At 31.8% G+C, this 16,608-nt stretch overlaps 4 protein-coding genes across 6 annotated transcripts; 2 read left to right on the plus strand and 2 right to left on the minus strand.

Annotated features, from left to right (window-relative positions):
- Positions 1-744: 744 nt before the first annotated feature.
- Positions 745-4,516, plus strand: LOC114945095 (uncharacterized). Its single transcript, XM_029321185.2, has 3 exons — positions 745-1,305; positions 1,969-2,091; positions 2,739-4,516. The coding sequence occupies exons 1-3, from the start codon at positions 1,288-1,290 to the stop codon at positions 3,813-3,815; spliced, it is 1,218 nt and encodes a 405-aa protein (XP_029177018.1). The 5' UTR covers positions 745-1,287; the 3' UTR covers positions 3,816-4,516.
- Positions 4,517-7,884: 3,368 nt separating this feature from the next.
- Positions 7,885-9,869, minus strand: ND-39 (NADH:ubiquinone oxidoreductase subunit 39). Its single transcript, XM_029321151.2, has 7 exons — positions 9,786-9,869; positions 9,391-9,599; positions 8,993-9,283; positions 8,759-8,925; positions 8,547-8,678; positions 8,282-8,471; positions 7,885-8,181 (listed from the first exon to the last, which is right to left on the minus strand). The coding sequence occupies exons 1-7, from the start codon at positions 9,823-9,825 to the stop codon at positions 7,999-8,001; spliced, it is 1,212 nt and encodes a 403-aa protein (XP_029176984.1). The 5' UTR covers positions 9,826-9,869; the 3' UTR covers positions 7,885-7,998.
- LOC114945076 (homologous-pairing protein 2 homolog) lies at positions 9,840-12,426 on the plus strand. Of its 3 annotated transcripts, none has more exons than XM_029321153.2 (4): positions 9,840-10,264; positions 10,334-10,360; positions 10,533-10,706; positions 10,790-12,426. In XM_029321153.2, exons 3-4 carry the CDS (start codon positions 10,554-10,556, stop codon positions 11,237-11,239), a joined length of 603 nt encoding a protein of 200 aa, XP_029176986.1. In that variant the 5' UTR covers positions 9,840-10,264; positions 10,334-10,360; positions 10,533-10,553; the 3' UTR covers positions 11,240-12,426. The 3 variants fall into 3 exon arrangements, with proteins under 3 accessions (XP_029176986.1, XP_029176987.1, XP_029176985.1); XM_029321154.2 differs by having other exon boundaries at positions 9,840-10,228; XM_029321152.2 differs by having other exon boundaries at positions 9,840-9,910; positions 10,129-10,360.
- On the minus strand, positions 12,425-16,569 carry LOC114945074 (A disintegrin and metalloproteinase with thrombospondin motifs like). Its single transcript, XM_029321150.2, has 14 exons — positions 16,358-16,569; positions 16,182-16,242; positions 15,727-15,944; positions 15,522-15,611; positions 15,058-15,247; positions 14,855-14,948; positions 14,651-14,780; positions 14,271-14,419; positions 14,149-14,201; positions 13,871-13,997; positions 13,233-13,379; positions 13,012-13,138; positions 12,820-12,930; positions 12,425-12,619 (listed from the first exon to the last, which is right to left on the minus strand). The coding sequence occupies exons 1-14, from the start codon at positions 16,415-16,417 to the stop codon at positions 12,440-12,442; spliced, it is 1,737 nt and encodes a 578-aa protein (XP_029176983.2). The 5' UTR covers positions 16,418-16,569; the 3' UTR covers positions 12,425-12,439.
- Positions 16,570-16,608: the final 39 nt, after the last annotated feature.

Below are 16,608 nucleotides of genomic sequence, written 5' to 3' on the forward strand. Positions count from 1 at the left end.
TAGTTTTAAGTTAAAAGTTACATGAACAAAAAATTAACTCCGTTAAAGTTAAGTTAAAATTAAATTAACTGAAGTTAAATCACAAAAGTTAATTTTTAAAAACATTATTTATATTAAATTAGAATTTTGTTTGTTCATTTTTTAAAAATTTATAATAATAAATAAGAAATAATTTTGATTGTTATACAGAAATATATTTTTTGATAATTACAATTGATGACAAATGAATATAAAAATTAATAACACTACAGTATTAATACTAAATACTAATACTAAATAATAATACTCTCTAAAGTATCAATTTAAAAATAATATATTTATAACTTAGAAAAAAACAATAAAATGGTATTTAGAAATAAAAAATTAACTTGTTGTTAGAAAAAAAGTTAATAAGTTTAAGATAAAAAATAACTATAGTTAAAGTTAAAAATTAATATATTTTTTTAATTTTTAACTAAATAACTAGTTATTAGATACCCATCAACCCTGTCTTTTAAACACGCATCCGGCGCGGATTGAAATGCGACGGTGAAATTCGCGCACTCCGCCGCAGAATTCATCATCCCGCTTTTCATCAACGATTGTACATACCACGATAATACGAAACGGAGTATAAGGGAAAGACGTGCACATAGTTCCGTTAATAAGCCTCATTCCTCGATACGCGCGTAGAGAATAATTATGGGCTTGCGCAGTTCGCGTCTTCGGGCGGTGGGAGGGGGAGGGAAATCGGGAGAGAAAGAGCCGATGCAACCAGGGGAGGGAAAGAAGGGGTGCAACGCGAGAGGCTGACTCCGAGAGGTGATAAAGCCCCGAGCCCAGCCGGCGAATACGGCCGCGCGCGGATACGAGAACTCCGAGTTCCTCTCCGGGGAGTCTCTCGCGCTTTTCCTCGCGACTCGCGACAACAAGGGTGAAACTCCGGGGGCGAGTGCCGTGTCCTCTCGCAAAGTGCATCGTCCGCGCGAGGCAGAGGCCAGATCCGCACGCAACGTGTGCGTCACGCGTGCGTGCGCGCGGAAGAGGAGCACACACACACACACACACATACATATATATACACACGCACGGGGGAGGAAAAAACGGCAGCGTTTTCGGTGGTGTGCTATACGTGGCGGTTGATGGCCTCGTTTCGCTCCTAGAGAGATACATATATATATATATATATATATATATATAATATATATAATATATAATATATATATATATACACATCGCCCACATCGCCTCGCGTGACATTCTCACCCCGGATATGCCGAGGCATGCGCCGTAAAAATCCCGGGATTGATGTATCGCAGGGCGCAGGTACGCAGCATCATGCAGCGGTTATGCACATCTCGCGCGCGTGCATTTGCATGCGTTTCGCGCGCGCGATTTAATAGATAGGGGTTGCTGCCAGCCGGTAGGCTTATATTCGCCGCATTTCGCTTTCTTGAATGAATCTCGAGGTTTAAGAATGGCGTCTCACACGAGTTATTTTAAATTTGAAGTATATTAATTTTAAAGATCTTTTAAGCATTTTTTTTAATATATATTATGTATATGATACGCAATCATTTTAAATATATATAAATTCAGCCTATTAAAAATTGCTTCGCGAATCCAGCGAATGTTGAAATATATATATATATATATAAAAGTGTTTTTAAAATAAGGAGGTCAAACTTTTAGAGCAAACGTCATTAAACGTGAAAAGAACGTCATTTTGACGTCTAATGACATCATTAGACGTCAAAATGACGTGTTTGCTACCTGGGATTCTACTCATTGTAAAGATGAAAAAGTATGGATGTGACTCCGGAAACGTCTTTTTTCTTTCTTTCCCAATTATAGGATAGCCCTTAAAGTTTGGCCATTTATTCTGAAACCTGTCTATATATGTGTATATGTATGTATATGTTAAAAAAGTACTTGTAGTGTACAAATGAATATATGGAGCGCTTATTATTTAAACTGTATATCTTTTAGATTTGCATTTACTACCTGCTATGCATAGCAGCAGTGGATTTGACGTTTTCCTCCAATTTGGAGATTACCACGACGAGAAGTCGGGGTTGTCCACCAGAATGCATTTGCCTCTCTCCGAAACAGGTAATAAAATCCAGAAAAATTTGTATAAATATATTTTTATGCACACGTTTCATTAATAAAGAAAATGATTCTTTATAATATTACCAACGTCAATCCAGGTAGCAAGCGTACGTCATTTTGACGCCGAATAACGTCATTAAACATAAAAATAACGTCAGTTTGCTACTTGGGAAATAACGATAAGAATATTAATATTTTTAGTATCTACTTTATGTTTTTATGTCATATATGTACCATGTAATCTGCGATACACCCAAGGAGCAAACTTACGACGTCATTTTGACATTTAATGACATCAAGTTTGCTACTTGGAAAATAACGTTAACAATATTAATATTTGTAGTATCTATATACTTGATATTTTTATGTCATATATCAGGTCTGCAACCCTAACAGCACACATATCCCAAAGACGTTCAGAGAACATCCTGAGAATGTTCGAATGTCTTCTGGATATTCTCTGAATATCCTTTAAATATCTTTCGGATATATTGTGCTATTAGGGAATACATCCAAGTAGCAAACTGATGTCATTAACGTTAAATTGACATTTAATGACGTCAAGTTTGCTACTTGGAAAATAACAATGTCGATATTAATATTTTGAGTATATCTACTTTATGTCTTTACATATGTCATACCAACAGGTACTCTGCAATACAGGCGGCCTCGAGGACATTCCGACGCATCAGCTGCCACAGACCGTGGAGGAGCTGTCGCTGACGAAGAACAACTTCCAGGTGATAAAGACCGACGCGTTCGAGGGTCTGAAGCTGCTGCGTAAGCTCACCCTGGACGGTAACAACATCTCGTCCATCCGGGCGTTCGCGTTTCGCGGTCTGAATCGGTTGCGCGAGCTGTCGATCCAGCACACTCCGTTGCCCTACATCGACAGGTTCTCGTTCGCCGCCCTGCAGAACGTCTCGGTGCTGCTGCTGGCGAACAACAAGATCCGGTTCATCGAGGAGAACTCATTCGCCGGCGCGTCCAACGTCAATCTGATCCTGTTGAGCAACAATCCGCTTCTGACCATCCGCAGCCACGCTTTCGCCGGCCTCACCAATGTCAACAACCTCATCTTTCCGGCCGGGATCCGCATCATCGAGGAGAATGCCTTCGACGGTTTGCAGTACGTCGGCCAGCTCAAGCTCAGCTACATGGATCTGTCCGGGTTGCAGGCCAACACCTTCTACGGTCTCTCGCACGTGCACTCGATCTTTATTCAGGAGAGCGACCTAGGGGTTGTTCAGAGGGACGCGTTCGCCGGCCTCGCCCACGTGGGTTACCTCAACATCCTCAACAACAAGGTGGATCTGATTCAGCGTCTGCATCTACGCTACGAGAATCACATCGACATGCTGCGCTTCCACGGGAATCACGTGCTGGAGGCGCCCCGCCAAGCCAGGGACGTCGTCCTCGAGGTGAGGACGATCAGCGCGGTCGACAATCACTTCCCGTGCGACTGTCAGGCGCACAATGTCCTCGAGAGCGACTTCGCCCGTCGCAACAGCGTCGAGTTTCAATGTCGGAATTTCTGCATCTCGCCGTTCGAGTACAACGGCAAGCCCATGAACGTCGTCGACTTCGAGCTCGTCGCCCGATGCCACGATAACGTCATCCAGGACAACCTGGGCTCCGGCGACGTCGACCTGCTGTCCTTGAATGTATCGGCCTTGTTTTCCTTGCTGATCGCCTTCTGGTTCTCGATCAACCTCCTGCGATGAGCTTCGACGTCCTCTTCGTTCTTCTTCTTCTTCTTCTTCTTCTTCAATGATCGTCCTTCTTCATTCTTAGATGATGCTCGAAGATGATGATAATGATGATGATGATGATAATGATGATGATGATGAGGGAATGGCCACAGATTTTTATGCGCTTATTATTAGCTTTATCGAGACTCCGTGCTTTCGTTTTTGGGTTCATTCTGGTAAAGTTGACGAAGCCAAATAAAAGGTACAAATTATGTTGAATGTTTGTAGATATTATACCGATCTTCTATCAATTTAATACAACTTTCAAAGGATGTATAGATTGCAAAAGAAATTGCCTTGCAACTCGGTGAGGTTAATCTGTGAAAGATAAAATTACGCATATTTTAATTAGATCTATGAAATTACAGCCGATAGCTGAAATTTCATTCTACAGCCACGATAGGAAAATAGTCCAAATAATAATTGCATTACTGAAAAGTATGAATTATGTACAATTATTGTGTTATATTTACAATGATTGTGTAATATTTTATGTTACAATATTTAAAAATTATAATTTCAAAATAATTATGCATTTTTTAAGCATATAGATTATATTTATATTTCATAAAATATTTTTAAAATAATAAAATTCAATAAAATACTTATCACTTATTAGTTAATTTTTTTTCAAATTTAATTTTGCAAATATTTTATCAAAATAATTTGCCATAACGCTGAAATACTATGTAAAAATAAATTTTGCAAATATTTATATATATTTGCTTCAAAGATCTAAACTTTTACATATGTTTCAAACGTATAATTGCAGCATTTTAAATTTTATTTATTGTCGGATTTTATTATATAATTTTATAAACATTTTCCTATCAGGGAGTGTGTCAAATTGTCAATTTATTAATTTATTAAAATCAAGTGTGAAAATCTATGTAGAGTTAATTTTAAAAACTTTTTATAAGTTTTATAATTTATATAGATTATTTTTATAAATATATTTATTACAATTAATTCGAGTATCTTTCAAAAAATTTATTTTTAAGACAAAAGCTCTCTTTTTCTTTTTACTTACTTTAGTCAGTTTTAATTACTTTTTTTAATTAATCATTGGATTCCGTTGTAAGTTGTAAATTATTCTAGAAAATCTAGGGAACAAAAAATGTATTAACTTTTATTTTGAGAAAGTTCGAATCATTATTTTGTCTCGATAAAAAATAAAATCAGAAAATAAGAGTTTCACAGATCGTCATAATATGATGATTATTTATTCATCGAAAAATGTCTCGCAATTGCGGGGACATAAATCAATTTAGAGCTACGAAAAAAGAAACGCACTGATTGTAAGAAAAGCTGTCCTCGCATCATTTATTTATATTACTGATCTCGTTTTATCGGTAATATCGATTTAAATATGCAATATATATCTAACAACAGTTCATCTACACGAAAAAAAAAAAAAACAACTGCCACGGAGATACATATCCTTTCGCACATATGAAAGTTGAATAAAGCGTGATCGTACATATCGTTTATAATCGCTGTTGAAAAAAATAATATTTCTTTACTCTCGTTATTTCGGCCTAATGTTTAAGAAGATTAAAAAGTGTAAGATTTTGTTATATTTATCTATATATTCCATCCGAGGTATGCGTGTTATTGTAGCTTTAATTTATTATTATTTATCCCCAAGTATAGCAAACTTGCTACCTGGGTCAATAGAATTTTATACTATATACTATACACTGTTAAACATATTGCATTTAGCTGTACATACATACATAATACGATGATGAATTACTTTGACTGTTACAAGTCACTATTGAATAGTGCAACTTTGATCGCTGAGAACGCGATCTCTCTCATCTTACGGCTGTATCTCGCGAATGCCATCTTTTTTATTAAATATATTAAAAATATATTAAAAATAAAAAAGAGCATTCGATTATAGGCGTTCAATGTATAACGATAACACAGGCCTACGTATACGTTTAGCGGTCCGTTTTCGATCAATCGAACGATTGATAATTCGCGATAAAACTTAAATTATAAAATGAGATATAAAATATGCGCGAGCTTTAACTGGCCGACATACTGGACCAGCATTATCGCATCCATTTGATTGAAGCTTACTTCGACTTTTGGATGAATTATTACACCGTAATAAATTAATACAGACACGTTGCTCGGGGCATAGAAACGGAATAAAGGCGAACGAAAATGACGTTTTTAGAGAAAAAAGTCCTTTCAATTTTTTAATAACAATTATTTCGCGTTATTTTTTTCATATACACTGAAAAAACATTATTAAATTAATATATATTTATTTTAATACTGCCTTATAAATTATTTATTTGAAACAAATAAATATTTATTTGTTTTGAAAAAGGATTTTCTTATATCAGATAAATATTTTTCACATCAAATCAATATATTATTAGTTTCAAATAAATAATTTATTTGGCAGTATTAAAATAAATACTTTTATTCGAAATCAATAAAATTTTTTTCAGTGTACAAATTAGTTACTGTGATGTAAAGTTTTGCCTTGTAAAATATTTTTACGTAAAAATGTATAATATTAATAACGAGTTAGGTATAATATTTTTAAAGTAGATTATAATCTCAAGTAGATCTATTACAAATCTTACTTCCGGAAATCCGAGCTATGCCCCTCTTTACAACTGCTATCCCGATTCCACTAATAGACTAAGGAATTAATTAAATAATTCGAAAATAATGAAAGTATCTAGCAATTAAGTATATATATTTAATTGCGTTGACGTTTAAGATCTTTAGAGAAAGCTCAATATATTAGGATTCCTACAAAAGAAAATACGTGATTTGTCGACAGAGATTTACGAAAAATATGTGTTCCTCTAATATACACGTAATAATTGTATTATATTTTATTATAATCAATTTATTATAATTAGATATTAATTTTACATTTATTTTGAAATATTTTTGCGCAAAATAAACTTTAAAAAAGAGTATTGTGTAAAAATGAAATATCCGTAACAATTTCAAACTTACAATCGATATATTTGTTAAACTTTTTTAATTCGTGTATTAATTGTAGGATAGCAACATATTTTAGAATCGAAAATGGACAAATGTATTTAATGCTCAATACTTTAATCTACTTTAGAATAGCTGAGTTTTCTTTTGTAATAAATGTATAAGTCTATAAAAAAATCGATGATATCGAAATCATATCGAAGCGAAAGATCTTTATTAATATGGAATATGATGTTAAAATATCACCGCATTGTCAATCTTATCGGCGTTATCTTAAAAATATTGCTTGCGAAAAAAATTGCTTCCATTAAAATCATTAATTAGACAAAACATTAACTTCTAAACAATCACGATATACGAATATTTCCAAGTTACATTTGATACTAACTGTGAACAGTTGTATACACGATTTGTATTAAAAAAAAAAGTTTACTGTGCCAATGTTGCGTATTTACTTCGAGTAAATACTTGGAAATGCAGAAGAGGAAAAAATATATATATATTATATATAAAGTACTAACATAAAAATAGAAAATCTCTCTTAAACGATATATCCCACAGAATGTTTTGTTCTTAATCAAGTTTGTGAGAAAAGTACTCTGCTTCATAGATAAAAATACATTGGCGTCCAAAGGCTATAAATATATATCATGGACTGAATCAGAGTTATGAAATAATGCTATGCTTATAATTAAAAAAAATTATATAAAGCGTGTTTCGCTGCCATTCATAATGGAAGATTTGCTTGGCCTTCGGTCAGCATAATAACCGAGGACCAACTTAGCTTATATTTTTTACCAATGTTTAAAATAGCATTTAATAGATAACGATTATATTGTAATCTTTCATTGTAGTTAGCATGTCCTGTCATATAATAAATGGAATGAAATATTAATATACAGCCTTGTGTAAAATTTCCGATAAATTCCAGAAACATTTCTTTATTAATTTGACTTTTACTTGCGCGAATATCGTAGAAAATTCGATAAATTGATAACTAATATATTATACTTATAATTGATAAAATTTCAGTTGGAGCATAAATATTTAAATAATTGAATATATATTTAATTAACCGCGTTATTTAATTATCCTTTACAACATACACTCTTTACATATTACTTTACAATAAGAGTATATATTTCTATTTGTATTTTAATCTAGCACATTTCTGGGATGTTTAAAGAACTGAAACGGTTGGTGGATTCGGAACAGGGTCGAACTCGCCAACACTCTCCATATATTGAGGATCTTTACGGTATGGTTTCAACTCCCAGTGCATTCGTGATTCCATTGTTGTTAATGCAATATCAAGGTCTTCTAGAGTTGGCAATTCTTTTGATATTTTATCAGATATTGCTTCCTATATAAAGAGATATCAAATTATTAAGTACCATTTAAATCGTGTATATATTATGTAAGCATTTACATTTATAATAAATTATAATAAGATTGAAACATACTCTTTCTAAACGTTCCCATTGTAAATATCCTATAGGATGTGCAGGAGTTATTAATTCGTTCAAAGTAACCTTAAGTTGGAAAAACGGAGCATATTTCAAATTCATTCTCCTATAATTATAATCTGCTGGATTACGCATTCTTATTCGATGGAACCAGTCAAGTAACTCTGAGAATTTATAACGTTTTGGCCTGTACAAATATATTATGTTATGCAAAAATAATTACATTCAATGTGATATAAGGTAATAAATGCATTATATTCACCCAACAAACTGATAAGTCTTGCCAGCAGTGTTTTTAGGATCTTTTGCAATAGCTGTAATACCTCCAGCGACATCGTATACAGCTACAGGTTGTTTTTCTGTATGCTCACCCTTTTCCCATAGTGGTACACTCCTGTAAAAGAAGAAAAAATGATCAGATCTTAACAACTGTAGCTAATATTATGCTGGACAATTCATTTGCAAATTATATACCCCATATGATGTCTCCATATGCCAGAGTAGACACGTAAAAATCGGTCTTCTTGACCCCAAATATCCGATGGTCGAATAATTGTAGCCTCGGGAAACTCTTCTCGCACTGCATGCTCACCTTCCAATTTTGTATGGAGGAATTCAGAACCATTTTTCAACACAAGTGACTAACAGAGAGAAAATATTAAAATATTAAGATTTAACATATTATCATATAGTATAAAAATAATTTACCTCATTATTGTCCACGTTTAAAGCTGATAAATGAATAAAGTGTTCCACACCAGCTTCTTTGCACAGTCTAGCGAGTCTTCTGGCTCCATCGACATGCACCTCGTGGTAAGTGAAGTTTCTAGTCTCCCAATCTCGCCCAATTAGATTTATAACAACATTGGAATATTTGATGCACTTTCTTATCGAATCCTCATCGCGCAGATGAAATGGATGAAACAGGACTTGCCCCAGATCTCCGCAAAGTTTTAAAGGCAAACATTTATACATGTCACATCTGTATGGCAGTATCAGCTGCAAATGAATCGACAAGCTAACTGAGCTATATTTCATATGCATGTTAGTACAATGATACAAGTGCGATCTTGTTTCTGTATCTTAACATATTATTATATGTGTACCTGTGTGCCAATCTTGCCAAGACGATTGCACACATAGCGTCCAACGAATCCAGTTGAACCAAACACTGTGCACACTAGCCCATTGAAAGAACTACGACCACCTGTACCTCTCTTTAAGGATGCGGTAGTGGGATGTTTTATGACTCGTGGCTCTGTCGAATAATGATTCGCCTGCAATGCAACGATTGTGGTGCATGTTGTCTGCTTTCCTAAAATATACACAACAAATGTAAACTGTTAGTTATGTAATTGCAAAACAATACATGTCACGTACATAGATGTAAATGAGGACAAATTATATAGACGATTTTTTCATAAATTTATTTATATGATTCAATCTCAAAAAAGATGCAAAATCACATTGTCGCAAGAAATGTCAAATAAATGACACTTACTCGCTGCCTGCAGAGAGTATCTCGGGATCAAGGCGGCCATCTTTGTCGGCCATCATCGGCTACCCATATGGATCATATGGACTGTTCGCGTAACCTCCTTCGACTTTCGTTCTCGAATTTTGCCGGTAACATAGTTCACATGCGATAAATAATAAATTTAAATTATTAGAATATATTTCGTAAATCCAAACAATTGGCAAGTATTTAAATACACGAATTGAAGGAGATCAAATGTCATGATCTTCTGATATCGAAATGTTGATTGCACGTCGTGAAATTCAGAGTTTCGTGGCTAACTTCACGAGGTAACTTCCTTCAGTTTGTTTCCCGCGAATTGTTTCAGGTGACTTCTTGTCGGAATATATTATCCTGATACTTGGACAATTTTTTCAAGAGCAAAAGACTCGTGGATCCCGTCAGTGAATAGCAGTAGACAGATAAATGTAACGAGTCGATGAAATTAATCGATGAATAGAACTGTAATAATTAATAAGTTATTAAATAGTTCTTTTCCTACATTTCTAATAAACAGTACTCTTTGTGTATAGGTTGCTATAGATCTGTATATATGATAGGTATGTTAACTTTACAAAAGTTTTTCTAGTGTGTGCATATACAATTTATTGTTATAAAATACTTTTATTATTTTTCATTACTTTTTATTATTTTTAAGTATCATATATTGTATAATATTTCAAATGATTATGTTTTGGATAATGTATATTTCAATTGTATATTATATTCCAGTAAATAATTAAGGATGTAATAATGGCTACGGATGCTGTATATAATTACATGAAGGCAGAAAATAAACCTCACAACTTGAATGATATACTTGCAAATGTAGATAACAAGTATGGCAAAACTGTAATTCAAAAAGCTGTTGATAAACTGGTGGCAGATAATAAGCTGTTTGAAAAAGTAAGTTTAATATATCTATGATGGACATATAAAAGGATATATAATATTTTTAAAACTAATCAATTCTTATTTTATTTTTATAGATTTATAGCAAACAGAAAATCTACTGCGTTGTTCAAGATTCAACATGTAACACCGATGAGTCATTAAGGATTGAGAAAGAAGCACAATGTCGTGAGAAAGAGAACAGATATAAAGAGATTTTAAAAGAGACAAAAGAACTGGAAGGTATTTTGTCTTCTCTGAAGTCAAGTTTGACATTAGAAGATGCACAAAAAGAAAAGGTTACTTTACAGCAAGATATAAAACAGTTAACACGTAAACTAGATGAATTGATGGAAAGCAGCAATACTGTAGACTTACACGATCACTCAGTATCTAAACGAAAGGCACAAGACACTCTGGACGAAAACACACGTACATATTTGAAAAGAAAAAAGATAGTCACTGAGATACTAGATTGCATTTTGGATAATTATCCTGGTAGCAAAGATAAACTGTATGATGAAATAGGCATAGATTCAACAACTTAATAAGTCAAAGACAAGAGTTATTAATTTCTACAGTTAATATTTTGTATTAATCATTTTTCTATATTTTATTACATTTTCTTATATAAGACATAATAGATAATGCATGGAAACTATTACAAGAGTATTTTTATGTTAAAAAGTTAAAAATTTTTTGAAGTGCCAAGTCAAATGTTAAGTACTTATTCTTTTTCATGTGTTTAAACATTTGAAAAAGTGAATATTATTTATTTATGTTAGAGATTATAGTGTTTGCTATTATTTAAATTACTTTAAGTAATTTAAACAATGTATACAATTAAAATTTAAATGTTCAATTTGTACAGCAGATAAGTCAAATTTTATTTTGTGTGCGTTACATTTAGTTTACATTCTTTTTTTTATTTTTTATAAGTGTGCGCATCATATATAGGACATTCCAAAACTATCATATTCTCTGTATTTGTAAAAACAAAATCATGAGTTATTCCAATACAAAAATTATTCTTTAATTTTTAAGATTTTAAAAAGTATTAAAATCTTCACATTTTTAAAACTTTTTAACTTTGAGATTTTAGCTTGGTCAAACTTTAATTTACAATTTGAGTATCGAGATATTTAATGCAGAGAATATAAAAAATTTGCAAAGTATAATTAAATTTATGGTAGCGAGAACTAAAAAAAAAAAAATAAAAATTTGTTCCAAAATGTACTATTGAAAGAGAATATGTAATAGTTTCTGGGCCTTTGGTATATATTCTGATATTTTTATACGAATTATGCGTGCATACATAACTCTTTCAACGTATTTACAAGCATAGGCTACTATGTACAAAGGATTGAAGAGTTTCAATCGGAGTCGAATATAATAACATTCTTAAGAATTGAAGAATTATTTTAAAATTTTGTTTATATTTTTTATATATTCCCCGTGAAAGCAGCAGCAAAGTAGAGTACGATGATATATCAGCATATATAATGTCCTGTAACACAAATTAGAATACTATTTTATAAATTGTTCAAAAACTTTGTGTAAAATTGCATCTATCAAAGACTGAATACCATTGCAATTACATGTAAAAGTGAAAGTAAATGAGAATCTTTTTTTTATTGAAGATAATTTTAAAAGTATAATTATTTTAAATAAATTTTTAAGTACTATTATATTTACATTTTTTCTGATACCATTGAATTAAACATTTACCTTAATATGTATATTTATTTTTATGAACTCCTATTCAGTCTCGCCTTTAGTCTCTCCTTCAGTTTTTTCATCAAATCGGAAATCCACGGAATTTTCTTGATCACTTGAATATTGAATTTCGGCATAAATTTCTTGAGTAATTTCTTCTTCGGATCCTTGACCATTGTTCCTTCCAGTACACATTTGCCATTCAAACAGAACTAAAGAAATGTTGAATACAATTATAAATAAGGATATTATAATTGACAATTTAATAAATATTTAAAATTAATAGCAATTTTTTATAATTATAATTGATTAAAAGTAAGAATTCTAGAATATATATTATATGTAAATAATTCTCGCAATTATATTTTTTTCTATACATATTTTTAAAAAACGAGAGGCAAAGTAGTCTTACCAAATCTTCTCCGCATGGAGAGCCTTCCGCTGCTGGAGCCGTTGCTGTGCAAAAGCCTTCATGTCCAGGATATTGACACTCCAAGCGAGTGCAAACTTCAGTAGCATTTTTCTGTAAAAAAAAGGAAAAATGCGAATATTATAAATTTATTTCAAATTCACATATTAGGACATTCTTGCGCTTTCAATTTACATTGCACGCCAGTGTTCCGAAGACCCTTTTGCACTGTTCGTCTAAAGATAAAACTTTTCCGGGTAAATCACGCGGCACCTCTTTACCTAAAGCAGGCTCGTTGTAAAGACATCTTGCTCTCTCTTCGCTAAAATAAATTTTTATAAAATAATTTAATAAATTTTTAAATTAATATCCGTATCCTTTCATGCATGTAATATAAAAAATTGATGTACGCATACTTGATAAAATCGTAGAATGCATTTATGCTACATTGAGACCATTCGAAGCCGTTCTCGTGTAACATAAGTCCGCTGGTCATGATGAAACCATCGAAAGGTGGACAATCTCCAGCTCCCTTAGGATTGCCATCGTGACGCGCTCCTATCCTGAAATCCGAAAAAGATCCTATTTGTCATTCATCGAACGATTTTTTAAATTAATTAAATTGTCGCACATATTCAATAAATATGTATATATATATTTATACAAATTTATGCTTATATTATTTTCTTTGCAATGCACATTTATAACAATTGAACAAGTATGACAATTAGTCTCTTCAAACAAAGACAAGAAATTATTAGGCAATTTAAATATTGAATTTATACATATTAAAACAACAATTAAATCCCAAAACCGAGTAATAAAAAATCGGACAATGGTGCGTGTATAGTCGAAGAAATATTAATAAAGGCTAACTAAGAAGAAATATTAATTAAAATGAAAGCACAATAGGGATATGCAGGATGAAATTAATTTTTTCCTACTGAATTCAAGATTCGTCAATAATTCTCTATTTCAGTGTTAATTAACTTTCACAAAAAATGATCCATTTTATTACGAACAAAATTATTTAAGTTATAAAAGATCGACTTACAAATGGCCGATTTCGTGAGCCGTGGGGATGATTCCGCCAAATCCACCCTTATCTTCGACGATTCCTACAGCCTCGGACGATTTTTTCGTTACGTTTCTGTCGCATGCACCAGCTACATACGCGTATCCTGCGAGGATACACAAAATATATTATTATTTATATCTTTTTATTTTTCTAAATAGTTAAAATTAATGTGTTATGTACAGATAATTTTAGGAATTTAATATTTTTGAGTTTTGAATAATAATGTGTGCACTCTTCATCGTTAGTAGACCTACCTAAAGTTGACGTATCGCAATAGTCGTCGGTGATCATATTGCACATATCCAGTCTGAAATTATGGATTATATATTATTTATTTTTGAATATAAAATTTAAAGAAAAAATAGTAAATACTTACGGTGTTAAAGCAATCGCCATGTCGTAGAAATCTGTTGGGAATCTGCTTTCGCGATAAAAATAATCTGCCATAGCACGTAAAGCGAGATCTGCATCTACGGCCTTATCTTCGAAACGACTCTTTTCCAGATACGGAGTTGCGTGGTCATCCTAAGAAAAAAAATATTATTATATTAAAATATATATCATTTTGTTAGAAAAAAAATATATATATTCGTTAAATAATATATCTCATACTTTGGTTAAAATATATATATATATATATACACATATATATAATTTTTTTCATTTTAATACATAATAAGAATCCAGAAAAAACAATTTATGTAATATTATTTATATAGATATAAGAATGTGATAAAAGTACAAATTAAAACGTACTAAGCCTATAATTATTCCTGCGATATTGAATCGAATTTTAGGCGTGTTTAACAAACGATATCTCAAATCGACTCCGTTCCAAAATGAGAGCAGGTATCTTAAAGTCTTCTCGATATTTTCACCAAGTGATCTACAAAATAAAGAATGTAATTATACTTTTTTTTTAATTTACGATGCTATTATATCTATTTTTTTAAACTTTACTTGTATAATTTGTTATCGATTACTATTAGGCATTCCGGATAAATAGTTTGCGGAGAGTCACGTTTTGCTCTGTGATTCACAGAATCTTCAATCTCTGAAATATTAGGATACGTTTATAGTTCATCAGAATAACACACTTAGAAAGATGTAAATTATAAAAATATATATTTAAATTTTCATATAGATATCTCCAGGTAACTTACTGAAATCATTGTATTGACTCGATGGAGGCAGTTTGTACACCACATGATGATGCGTATGAGCGAATTCGTCATCGCTCGTTACATCCTTTAAATGATGCGGTTCATAAAGATTATGTCCTCCGTAAACGACTTCATTTAGAACCCGATGCGGCAGAGATTTTATGACATACGAATCGTTCAGCACTCCATCCTACAATGAGGAATCAAACATAAAAAAATATAGTTTTGACTTGAATAATATTTAATATTTTAAATAAAATTATATAATAATAAACTAAAAAAATTAACATATAATAATTAATATATAATAAATATAATTAATAGATAAAAATAATATAAATATATATAATTAATATATAATAAATATATATAATAGATAAAAATAATATATAAATAATATATAATAAATTAATTAATATGTAATAAATTATATTAAATATTTTAAAAAATGCAAAATTTCTTACCAAATGTATCTGACCATTTTCAGTAGGTGTTAGTACAACTGCGCTCTTGCTGTATATATCTTGAAGGGGTATCCCCATAGCTTTCATAGCCTGTGAGAGATAATCAACAGTAAATTTTTTTTAGTATTTCTCTTAGGAGATAGAGATTATATATGTAATTGAAAGATGTATCATATATTTTTATGACATAAATTGAGTATCGTACCGAAGGTACTTGCTTATACAGCAACCCCTCGGGTTCATCCGGATCGGAAGTGACGGTCCATACGGGTGTACTTTCACTGGCGAGGATACCTTCCGTAGGATTCAAGTACAATCTAACACTTTCATTGAATGCTTTCAGCTGCACCTCGGGTTCATCATCTCCGATTCCTAATCTCTTTTTCAAACGATGTAACACGGATACTACTTCGTACTGGGGCACTAAAAATTAATAAATATTGTAAATTAGTACGAATAAAAAAATAATATACTCTGTTGTTTAGCACAATAATTAATATATAAATACAATATATATTACATATATAAAATATTATAAAATAAATTTTAATATGACTAAAGACTAAAGAGTTAATTAAAAGAAGTGTATCGAAAGAATAGGATGAAATATTGTAGAAGTGAAAAAATAAATTTTTATCAAACAAAACTTATTTTACTTACCAAGCTGAGGTGGGGTGTGAAAAACGGACATTACTTCGTCCGGCGTCATATATTCATGAAGCTGAAAATATATCTTTTTAATCGCTATATATTTAGTATTTCGTATATGATTTTTTATCTCTCTTTACGCGGCTCTATATTATAAATAGTTGAATCAGATATTATTAAAATTATACCTGCTTGCATTGTATGAACGGTATCCCGCTCAGACACAATAGAAATATTACAAAAAGCATTTTTTCACCGATATACGGATCGCGAGTAACGCGATTTAGAAAATTTTCCAGTAACAATTAATATCGATAGGTACACTTTAAATTAAATAAAATTGATTTAAAACTGCGATCTCTCTCGCGCGGTGCCTTGGATATGGGCGAATATCCTTTTGCGAGAGAGTTCGTAGCTCGAATACTCGAAAGGGACCTAT

This window comes from Nylanderia fulva, unplaced genomic scaffold (assembly GCF_048542155.1).
Source record: "Nylanderia fulva isolate GAGA-0341 unplaced genomic scaffold, ASM4854215v1 Scaffold7, whole genome shotgun sequence".
NCBI lineage: Eukaryota > Metazoa > Arthropoda > Insecta > Hymenoptera > Formicidae > Nylanderia > Nylanderia fulva.